The following is a 12,388-nucleotide window of genomic DNA, read 5'->3' on the forward strand; positions in this document are numbered from 1 at the left end:
AGATTTTCAATTATTCTTCGCTTTCTTGTTGCTTAAAAGCTAAAATGCTAAAAAGTTCCTTTCCTCGCTGCGCCAGCATAGTTCCCAATACTATCCAATGAACTACTGCTCATCATACTACCTTCCGTATGCGTCGCCATCTTGCTTTATTAAACGCAAACCACTACTATATCTCACTTTAAACTCGACTCTCATTATATCGCTCTATATAGCTGTTTTATTTATATGTTGCAAAAGTTCAACATTAACTTCAACAAATTTAATTCATTTCTTTTTATATAAATATGTTTATTTGTTTGTTTTGTAATAATTTCTAAATTAATTTTTGCGCGGTTTCAGACCGTCCTTGCCCACCCTAATACATACATATGTATGTGTTTTTTGTAGTAGGTAGCTGTATATAAGTATTTATGTATGTAAGTTTGGTCAAACAATTTTCAAATCGGTTTGGTTCTCGTGTGTATGTTTGTATGTATCAAAAAGCGTTAAATTATGTCTGCAGACTTCAGCTTTGTATGTATGTATGCATTTAGGCATAAATAATACTGCAGGGCTAACATACGAAGAGAGAGATGTTACTGAACGAGAGCGTCACGAGCTTGACTTTTGTTGCTGTCAGAAAAAATAAGAGAGAATGATCTTCCTCTGTTTGCTGTTAGAAAAAAGGAAAAATTATCTTTTGCCTTGTTACCAGATGAAGTGGTTCGTTATTTCATATATGATGGCCGCGTAGAAAACTAATTATTCCGAGGCAAGTTCAAAGGCTATATTAACCTGCGATCATCTTACGTTTGTTTTTACAGAAATTTACCGAATTCAACGCTTTTTGTTAATATTGTACCATCACTTTCAAATATCGCGTTGACTTGTGAGTTAGCGTGATTTACATTTTCCTATGAAACCCATTTTTAAATTTTAAAATATTTTTTTTTCAAAACTGCTACACAATTGGCAGAAAGAGCTTTCGTTCAGCCGCTTAAAGTCATATTTTGAAGTGTCATGCTCATTCAGCGATCTTTAGAAACAATTTCGGAACGCTTGACTTTATGCTTTTTTGTCGCCTGAGTGCTGCTATAAAGTTTTATGAAGTTTCTACAGCCATTTCACATTTTCTTTCATACTTCTTTATAAGCTTTTATTATTTTTCTAGACGGTCTGCTCACGCATTTGTGCAACGTCGCTCGTTATCTGCATATCTAGCTCTTGCAAACCAGCTTTTCGTGTATCTTAGCTCTTATTTTTCTTACGCTCTTTATGCTTTTAGCCCTGCTTTGACATATACATACATATTTTGCCAAATTTTTTGTATATTTTTCTTTGTGTTTAGCTCTTCTGTGTTATTTAATTGATATTGTGGAACTTTAAGGCTTGTAATCTCAACGTTTTTTGGAACTTGTTTTTGTTTTTTTATTATTACAAACTGTGGAAAAAATATTTCCCAATTTTTCCCCGTTATTCTCTACTACAGCTCTAATATACTTGCTCGTCTTGCTACAAATTCGCGCTTGCTTATATATTGTATGATTTTCACTACTTGCTTCGCATTATTTTCAAACTATTTGTATTTGGTAATAAATTTTAAATAATTATTATTTATTTAGTTCTTATTTGCGCACGTTGGCATGCTAATTTTTATGGTATCTTTACTAAGTTTTTTTTTGTTTGTTCGCTAAGTTTAATAAATTCCCATTATGATTCTTTTTGTTTTTACTAATAATGTATCTTTACGCATTATTACTATTTTGTATGCGTTTATTTGCATTATTTCAATGAAGTATATAATTACATTATTTTTGGGTTTTTTTTAGTTTTTTTTATTTTGTATAAAAATTATTATTTTTTTTTTTGCATTTCTTTTGAGTTTTTAATTTAAGTACTTGGTATTTGCTCTAATTTTATTGATGCGGTTTTGTCTATATTTGTTTTTGTATTTTGAAAACCCAGAACAGTTCAGTTTTTTCGGTTCTTTGTTTATATTTTGCAGTCAGCTTTGTTTTGTAGTTGTAGTTGTTGTTGTATTTGTGTGATAATATTAATTGTAGTGGTAATTAAGTAATTGATTAGTTAATTTATCCAACTATTGTTGTAGTTATGTATGTTTCAATATATATATATATCTATATATATGTATATATGGTACATATGTATGCAAAGTGTTTTTGTAGTTGAATGGAATATCAAACTCTAAAGTGTGATCGTGTGCATAAAAAAATGATTAGTAAACTTTCAAATGTATGCTTTTGAAAATTTAAAGAAATCTATATATTTTTGTTTAATAATTAATAAATTACTTGTTGGTTGTTTTTTGGTTTTGTTTTGTTTTTGGTTTGCCTATACGGTTGTTTTTTGCCTTGCGTTAAAGTTAATTAATAAATATATTTATATATATGTATGTATATATATATAGATATATGTGTGTATAATGTATATGCGTGTGTTGTATATATAACTACGATATTATTTTTTGTATGCTTAATTTTGTTTTTGGTTTGGCAAAAATTGTTCAACTTCTCTTTGACATCCACTTTATTCGCTATTTTCTACTCGTACGCGCATTTTCGTTAGCGGTATTTTCAGTTCTTCTAAATTTTGTGATAATAATAATAATATATATATTTTTTTTGGATTTTTGCATATACATAAATATATTTATGCATATTTTTTTTGTTTAAATTTTTAATAACATTATTTATTACACACTTTATCGGCATGTTGTTTTTCATTGACGTTTCGAAAAAATTGAATTCCACTTGTATGCTTAGATTTGCTCGCGTGTGTTGTTGAGCTTCGGTAAAAGCTTGTGCTTGGTTTTGGATCGGTTTGCCTGGTTAGTTGATAGGAAGCTGGATTTACATCATCGGGTAAGACATTTTAACTGGTTTAGTGGCATTGAGTTTGTTGATAAACTGTTCTTTGATCTAGAACGAGAATAGTAAAGTGTATTATAAGTAAATGTTTGACAAATCTGAGTGCAATAACACCACAACTAATATGTTTATTATGAAGGCCATCCGTAGCTGGTAATGAAAGCTTTTTGTAGCTCTCTATATGAAAGCCTTCAGTAATTTGTAATGAAAGCTTTTTGTAGCTTTGAAAGCATTTTGTAACTTGAATTAAAGCTGTTTCACTTGACGAAAGCTTTCGTAGCTTGTAATGAAAGCTTTCAAAAGCTCAAGTGTTAGCTTTTTGCAGCTTGTAATGAAAAATATTTATAAGCTGCAGGCGTTCTGTGCATAAAAATTTACTCAAGTCAAGCTTAGTTTTTGATATAGGCACAAACTCACTGCAATGAAGAAGTATTGCTTAGACTTGAAAAATATGTTCAAAATATTATAAGTTTTATTAATGAAAGCTCGCAGACTTGAACAGTATTGAAACATGCGCGCTCTGACTGTTAATTTTGGCATAATATGTGCTTTTATTGTTATTTATTGAAAGCTCTGACTTACTCCAGTTTTTCTTTCAAAAGTAATATACAACGCAATTTTTTCATCACTTACCTTATAAATTTTGCACGTAGTTTGATTTCTATGGGCTTGCACTGGGATATTCATTATTGTAAACTTGCACATATGTTGCTTGGTGAATTTATTTTGCGGGATCAGTATTTGTATTCAGTTAATTGGAATCTATTGACTACTTTACTGCGACTTTTTCTTTCTTTTGCTGCTGTTTGTTGCTGTTGCTGACTGTTGTTGTATGTAGAGGTTTACTTGCTGCGCTTTTACTTTTAGTTTTGCTTCATTTTTTTTGTTCTATTTGATAATAGATTTTTTTTTGTTATATATTTGTGTATATTTTTTTTTGTTGCTCTTGGAATTACTGTTTCATCATTATTTTCGAAAGAAGTAATCGTTTGTAATTATTAATGTTGTTTAACGCTTTAAGGAACTCCGATTGTTAATAGGGTCGGCTGGCATCCTTTGGCCGCTTCAGTTGAACTTTCAGTCTTTTCATGCCAATCTGGAAACCATTCATTGCCTGAATGGCCGCTTGAGCGCTGGCAGGATTATCGAATGAAACAAAACCTATGGGGAAAAGTGTGTTACATAATCAGTGAAAACAAAAAAAAAATTAAATTGACAGTTGTGTATGCTTGTGTGCGTGTGTATGGTGATGCTTACCAAAACATTTGCTCTGATTTGTAGCGCGATCAATGAAGACCTTTGAACTGATCACATTACCAAATGGCAGGAACATCTGCATCAATTCCGCATCGCCGAATTCTTGCGGCAAATGATATATGAATAGATTACAACCCTCCGGTCCCGAAATCGAACATCCTGGGAACATCAGAAAATCTTAAAGAAGACATTACAAGAAAAGAAAAGAAAGAAAGAAATAAACGATGAGAAAATCAAAAGTGAAAAATCTATGAATTTGTGATTTGTGATGCTGCGACTCAAATTGAAAACAGATCAGACAAAATGAACATAAAATGCAATTAAACTGAAATACTGAATAATCGAATATCTGTAATATTACATACATATGCAAGTGTATATGAGTATAATATGAAATTACGATTTTCCCTGCGATATGGTACCAATTTAAAGTAAGAAAATATAACCTTTATATATACATATATAGATATGCATAAAAATATGTGAGATATCTAATCAATAAAACATAAGTATATAGTATCAGTGAAAAAAACTATAAGTAAGAATAAATAGTCAATATTTATTAAATAAACTATTCGCGATGCAGTGTTGTTTTAAAAAGCTTTAAGTATCAACTGTGGAGTATATGCTGTGCTGCGCAGTGCTAGTCGTGAAAACTTAATTTTGATTTCGAATAAATTATGTATTTTTTTTATTGTTTTTAATGAAGGCTTTAAAGGGAAAAACCTTTTTATAATATGTTTGGTCGAAAAAAGTCATTCCCGCTTGATCTAATACTTAAAATAAAAGTGGAATAATGATTTTAAGATTTACTGTAAAAAACTAGAAATTTTGATGAAAACGATAATTCCCAAAAACTTTGCAAGAAAGCTCTTTTTAATATAATTCATTGAAAAATGTCAGTTACACTTTATCTTGATCAATTAATAAAGTGAAAGGGGAATTGTTGAAAAAAAAAAACAATTGAGCTTTCATTTAAGGCTTTCTTTAAAAATTATGTAAAAAATTAAGTACAGAGAAGTTACAGGTTTTATTGAAAACCTTCATCTAAAGTAATAAAATTTTTCATAAAAAAAAGAAGTAAGAAATGGGAGCTTTTAGTGAAAGCTTTCATAAAAAATTTGCAAACAAATAAGGTAGAGTTACACACCTAAGCCAAATTTACTTAACTCGAACCAAAACTGAAAGAAATTAAGTACTGAGAAGTTGGAGCTTTTATTAAAAGATTTATGGTCCTTTGCGCGTTAGCCACGGCGAATACCGCATTCGATGGAACGATGAGCTGTACGAGATATACGACGACATCGACATAGTTCAGCGAATTAAAAGACAGCGGCTACGCGGGCTAGGTCATGTTGTCCGGATGGACGAAAACACTCCAGCTCTGAAAGTATTCGACGCAGTACCCGCCGGGGGAAGCAGAGGAAGAGGAAGACCTCCACTCCGTTGGAAGGACCAAGTGAAAAGAAGAAACGACTGGCGCGCTGTTGTTAACTCGGCTATAATCGCTTAAGCGGTTTCTACGCCAATTAAGAAGAAGAAGAATAAAAAGTAATACAATTTTTCAAAAAGAAAAATTAAGTAAAGAGAAATTGGCGCTTGCATTGAAAGCTTTCATAAAAAATTAATTAAAATGCTAAATTCACTTAACTCGAACAAAAAAAAAAAATAATAATAAGTTGGAGTTTTCATAAAAAATAATAAAATTTTTCATAAAAAATTAAATTGTGACAATTTGGCGCTTTCATTGATAAATTAAAAAAAAAATTAAAGCTTTTATAAAAAGTTATCTTAAAAATTACTTTGCAACAAAATTGGCCCTTCCATTAAAAGCTTTCATAAAAAATTATCAAACAAATTAAGAAGAGCTTCTCACGCATGCTAGTTAAATTTACTTAACTCGAACCAAAAATGTAGAAATATTGCTATTTGTAAACTTTTTTCAGGCTTTCACGAATGCTTTCACATTTGTAAGCTTAAATTTTTCAAAATAAATTCTACTATACAGCTAATTGCACAGCAGCTATACTACCTAAGTTGCGAAAGAAGCAAGAAATGAAGCAAAAAAAACTTTAAAGCTTTGTTCACATATATGTGGTGTTACATACATGTATTGTGCTTGTATAATACTAAAAGAGAAAAAAATAAGGTTTTCCATCAAACTTAAAACTTTACTTAATAAAAAATTTTGCTAAACCAAATTATTAATTCAAGCATGCTTTTATAAAGCGCCATAAAATATTTACAATACATTTACATACAAAATCTTTGATACGTCTATAAAATGCTTTTAACAAAAGCTCTATCAGCTTCTTGAGGATATTTTGTTGGCAGCTACGCAATTGCCAACCATTTTTTTCTAATTTCAATATTTCGCATGCAAATACATTTTAGAATGTATGTTTATATGAATAACTGTTGATCTTGGCAATACTATGACTGTACAATACGTTGGGGATTTAAATAAAATACTAAAAATGAATGGAACCATAACTTGTAAAGCAGGAAAATGATTGTTGCACACACAAACATGCAATATATACAATATAGCGGTAATATACGATTAAAGGTGTATAGAGTATTGCTATAAGAGATATTAGATAGATTTATTTGTAGGTATATACGTGTATGAAGCTTAGTTAGGTGTGTATATGTATATATAAATGGCTGCGCACATGTGTGTCTTATTCTCAACGAAATTTTCATATATCTTTTGTGATGAAATGATTGTTACATACATTTTCATGATAAAAGAATATAAAGCATACTTTTTTCCATATGCAACGCACAAACTGGAGACTTATGTGATATTGATTGAGTGCTTATGATTTTATGCAATATTTATATACATAAGTCTATAGACATATATTTACACACACACCACAATTATATTTCTAAATTTATATTATAAAAAGCAGTAATATAAAAAAAAGATTAAAAAAAACATATTTATATAATTATAAAACAGCTTTTATTCCTAATTAAATAATTACATATATGTATATTAACAATTATTTACAATTCATTACAAAATAGTTAATCCGCGTACAGCAAAGCTCACAAATCACAAAAAGCACGCCGGTAATTATAAAGAAAATTATCCGTAAATAAGTTACTATAAAATGAAAAAAAAAAAATCAAGAATTAAATGAGTTGAAAATATTTACAAACACAAAAACTAAATGGCTTATGCGCTTTTTTTACAATGCGCTCACTTCAATACAAATTCTTCAGCCAATAAATATTACAGCACACAAATCAGTTGTTACCAACAAATTAGCGTTTTATGTGATTAAATGAAATAATTAAAAATAATAATAAAAATTTACTACAAAAAATATAAATATAAACATTTAAGTAATGAAAACAAATACACAAACAAAAAACACATTTACATTAAAAACTGCTTACCTTCACGTTGAGTGGGTGCAACCGCCGCTAGAGGTGGTGGTAAAGCTTGTGGAAATTGTCCATAAACGGCGGGAAAGGCTGCATTATATAAATAATTTTTGTTGTTGGTTTGTTGTTTGTTTTTTTGGTTTTGCGTTTTGTACACATACATATATATATATAGATATCGATATATATAGAGTAATCGAAACATTTATGAGACAACACAACGTTTATATAATGTGTAAATATGTAATTGGGAGATGAAAAAATCAAACGAAACAAATCAAAAAAGAAACGGAAAAAGTAGAGAAAACACATCAAAATCACACAATATAAAAATTAAAATAAATCATTTTGAACAGTATTAATACTTATACGTCTTGGCAACTATATAAATATATATTAATAAATATTTTTGTATAGTAGATACGGTAATAACGCACAAAAAAAATTAATTATAATTTATGCTGATATTATTTTTCATTTGTTCATAATAATTGTATTTATATGTGTACGAAAGGTAGGTTAATACATAAAGGGGTAGTGAAAACAACAGTCACACCTTATGCATATGTAAGGAGGTTGAGAATTTTTTAAAAAATGTGTATCTACTTAGAATTTATAATGCTTATAAATCTCAATATCAGCAAAATTTTTGAAAAGCTTTTAAAACAGTTTTTAGAAGCTTTTGAAATAAAGCTAAATTTTTTATCGTTTTTATCACAATCTTTATTTCTTGTTGCGAGTAAAATTTTTAAAAAGCTTTTTAAGTGAAACTCAGCAGTTTTTAAAAGCTTTTGAAATAATGCTCAATATTTTAAGAAAAGTTTATTCTTTGTATTTATAAAGTTTATATCTCTTGCTGTTAGTAAAATTTTTGAAGAGCTTTTTAAGTGAAGCTCAGCAGCTTTGAAAAGGTTTTAAAATAAAGCTAAATGTTTTATTAAAATTATATTCATTGTATTTCTAAAGTTTAGATTTTTTGCTGCCAGTAAAATTTTTGAAAATGAAGGTCTGCCTTAAAAGCTTTAGAAATAAAGTTCTGTATTTTTATAAAATGTTTTGTTGTAAATATTTATTAAATTTATAAACTTTGCTGGCAATAAAATTTTTAAAAAGCTTTTCAAGTTAAGCTCAGCAGATTTTAAAAGCTTTTGAAATAAATTTCTGTATTTTTATAAAAAATATTTCGTTTGTATTTGCAAAGTTCCAAAGGTTTCTGCATGTAAAAATTTTAGAAGAGCTTTTTGATTACAGCATTTAAAAAGAAGTTATAATGCTTTTAAAAGTGTAAGCACGTAAAATTTTTTGTAACGCTTTTTAAGTAAAGCTCAGCTGTTTTTAAAAGCTTTTGAAAGTAAACTCAGTATAACTCTACATAATGGAATTACTATCTTGATTTTACTTTTTTATAGTTTCCTTGAAAAGTATACTTTAAAAGGCTGTTTAAGTAAAGCTCAGCATTTGTTAAAGGAAATAGAGCTCTGTGTTTTTATAAAAGTATTTCGTTTGTATCTATAAAAATTTAAAATTTTCTGCAAGTATAATTTTTAAAGGGCTTTTCGTCTGCAGCTCAGCATTTTTATACCCTCTCGAAAAAAGCTCAGTTTAACAAAAGTATATAGTGAAAGTTCTAAGCTATGTCTTGCTTTCACTCTTGTATAGGTCTCTTAAAAATCTCTTAAAGTAAAAAAGAAATCTCATTGACTACATAAAGAAAGTTCTAAGCTGTATTGCTTTCATTCTTTTACGAGCTATTGAAGTAAGCAACAAAGTCTTACATTTTTTAAAAACTTTTGAAATAAAGCACAGTGACTATATAATGAAAGCTCTAAGCTGTCTTGCTTTGATATTTTATAGCCCACTTAAAAAGCATTGCCATAATGTAAAGTGGCATAATGCTATAATCGCAGAAAGAAATTTATTTTATAAGTGAAAGCTCAAATAATGAAACGAAAGCTTCAGGTAAGATGTGAAAAGTGCAGCGGGGTTGAAAATTTTCATAATTTTACGTAAAGTGTCAAACAGTATACTTTTCCTTTTTAAATTTGCTTTGAAAATAATTTAAAAATACAAAATATCGGATTTTTTCTTTCAGTATATATTTTATTTAATTGTTTCGTATTCCTCATAACTCAAGACATAAGTATTTGTGACTGCTATTTTTGCTGCCCATAACTTTTCGCCGTTTCGCCATGATATTGTTAAACCATTAAACACTTAACAGCAATATCGAAATGTTCTTTACATTAATTTAAACATAAAAAATTACAATAATTAAAACAATTATGAATTACAAATAGTTGGTAGTTGGCAATAATTAACACTTAAAAAATTATTACGAGTGACCAAGTATTGAATGCCTTATTATACGTATGGAGTATGGCAAGGCGTTCAAGAAATTATGTTATATAATAAAAAAATAATAATAATAAATTATTAAGTGAATAAAAAAATTGAAAAAAAAAGTTTTATACATATTCGATAATAAATTAAATTAAAAACAAAAAAAAAAATTTAATTCCTTAATGTTTTAATAAATCCTCCACGTCTTAGTACCAACAATAATTTCGTTATAATTGAAATCAAATTTAAATCGTAAATTATAATCACCAACAATGAAACGAAAAAAGGCATAAATTGACTTAGAACAACCATATAGTTTTAATAAATATTGCGCTGAGCTAACAATTAATATAATATATTTATATAATTATTTATGGCATGACACAACAATTAAATAACAATGAAATAGAGAACGAGGTATGAGTGTGACTGTCACAATTACATAAGAAAAGAATCCATTAATGAATTTCATAATAACAACAAGAGTGAAAACTCACAATCTTCTTAAGTTTCCAAAAAATTCCCTGTAAAATGAAATTTGAAAAATGAATGAACAAATAAACTGAAAGGAGTGATATGTGACGCACAAAGTCGCACGAAAAGGAAAATAAAAATAAAAAATTACAACAGCTAAAAATGTTTAGCAGAATAAGTGATAATGGAGTGATGGACGAGAACTTAAATTAACTATGACGTTTGAAATGGTAAACTCATAAAAAGTTTATACTATAAAATAACCTTAAATAATATACCCTAAATTCATATATTTGTATATATGGTAATAAGAAAGCTAAAAGGTTGCATTTATTGTTGTAGAAATTAAAAATTAATAATAATATATTTTGTTTCTAATTAAATATATTCTTTTGACATAGTTTTTGTAATGCATAATAATTAACTCATAACTAATCGAAAGCTTACTGAAGCTTATTTCGAGCTTTTTTCATGTCGCTATGACATTTCGTACTTACCAACTCCTGGAAATGGTGGCATTCCAGTGAAGGCATGCTGTAAGGCGGCAGCATCACCATTAGGCAGACCTTGTGGTGGAATCGTTAAATGGAGTGGATCTGTGAGAAAAGAGTAAAATAAGTTAAAGTCAGGTGGTTATATGGAAAGGAAAAAGAGTGAAGTAATTTAAAAATAAGTGAAAATGAGTTTAAGTTGAAAATGAATTGAATTGAATGAACTTACGTTGGAAAGAAAAGTTCAGGCTAACAAATATTTGCAGGAGTGACGTTAATTTATTGTCGTACATTAAAAAGAAAATTTTACTCTACGTATATTTTTTTCGGCTTCTTAAAAAGCTTACTTGAATGTAAAAAAGTCTAACATGTCTTAAAAGCTTTTGAAATAAGGCTCAGTTTTATGCTCTTTTCCCTTCATTGTTCTCTTAAAAAGCTTACTGTAATCAAAGTCCCACAATATTAAATTCGCAAAGAGGAGAGATATGTTTAAATACGAAAGCTTAAGCGTAAATAGTAAAATTGATGTAACCATCTTTTCATAATTTAATGCTATTTGGAAAGCTCAAAGCACAGTGAAAGCAAAATAGTATGTTGGCGCTAGTCTAGAGAACTAAGTCAGCTCGAAAACTATGCTATGAGATGAAAGCTTAGAAATCAAATTTAAAAATTTATTTTAAAAAAGCTTAGTGAAAGCACAGAAGTATGAAAGCTCAAGCTGCCAATTACTTCATAATTTAATGTTATTTGGAAAGTGCTCTTTCCCCTTCATTGTTCTCTTAAAAAGCTTACTGTAATCAAAGTCCCACAATATTAAATTCGCAAAGAGGAGAGATATGTTTAAATACGAAAGCTTAAGCGTAAATAATAAAATTGATGTAACCATCTTTTCATAATTTAATGCCATTTGGAAAGCTCAAAGCACAGTGAAAGCAAAATGGTATGTTGGCGCTAGTTTAGAGAACTAAGTCAGCTCGAAAACTATGTTATGAGATGAAAGCTTAGAAATCAAATTTAAAAATTTATTTTAAAAAAGCTTAGTGAAAGCACAGAAGTATGAAAGCTCAAGTTGCCAATTACTTCATAATTTAATGTTATTTGCAAAGTACAAAATTATGAAAGCTCTAGTTTACAGGCTGAGTAAGCGTGAAAGCTATGTTAAAAGAGATAAAATCTTTGGAATAAAATTAAAATTTATTAAAAAGTGTTTAGTGAAAGTACAAAAGTAAGAAAGCTCAAGTTGACAGGCTTGAATAAACTCAAAACTCGCGCTCTGCACAACTTAGTGTTATTTGGAAATCTTAGATCTTAGTGGAAGCACAGAAATATGGAAGCTTAAGCTGACAAGGCTGAAAAAGCTCTAAAGCTTATACTATTATCTTACTAAAACTATTTTTAAAAATTTATTAAAGCTAAATATCAATAAGTCAGTTATCGAATATGAATTAAAGCTGAACCGAAAGGTTATATGACCTTTTGTGGTTTATCAATCAAAAGACTAAACCGGTAATAAATCTCTATATAGACATGTTGCCATTATTTAAACCCTTTAACCGAATT

The 12,388-nt window shown here is 28.7% G+C and overlaps 1 protein-coding gene across 7 annotated transcripts in view; it reads right to left on the reverse strand.

Moving 5' to 3' along the window:
- Window positions 1-2,345: 2,345 nt before the first annotated feature.
- The window catches only part of LOC120776614 (CUGBP Elav-like family member 4), a 975,983-nt gene continuing 965,940 nt past the window's right edge, over window positions 2,346-12,388 (reverse strand). For 2 of the 7 annotated variants that reach the window (XM_040107406.1, XM_040107405.1), the window contains exons 7-11: window positions 10,835-10,933; window positions 7,536-7,613; window positions 4,125-4,301; window positions 3,501-4,028; window positions 2,347-2,918 (exon numbers count right to left, since the gene is read on the reverse strand). In XM_040107406.1, coding sequence (XP_039963340.1) covers window positions 3,901-4,028; window positions 4,125-4,301; window positions 7,536-7,613; window positions 10,835-10,933 — 482 coding nt within the window. In that variant the 3' untranslated portion in view covers window positions 2,347-2,918; window positions 3,501-3,900. Of the gene's footprint in view, window positions 2,919-3,500; window positions 4,029-4,124; window positions 4,302-7,535; window positions 7,614-10,834; window positions 10,934-12,388 lie in introns of all 7 variants that reach the window. The other 5 variants (XM_040107408.1, XM_040107407.1, XM_040107410.1 and 2 more) reach the window with 3 other exon arrangements.

This window comes from Bactrocera tryoni, chromosome 5, assembly GCF_016617805.1.
Source record: "Bactrocera tryoni isolate S06 chromosome 5, CSIRO_BtryS06_freeze2, whole genome shotgun sequence".
In the NCBI taxonomy this organism is placed as follows: domain Eukaryota; kingdom Metazoa; phylum Arthropoda; class Insecta; order Diptera; family Tephritidae; genus Bactrocera; species Bactrocera tryoni.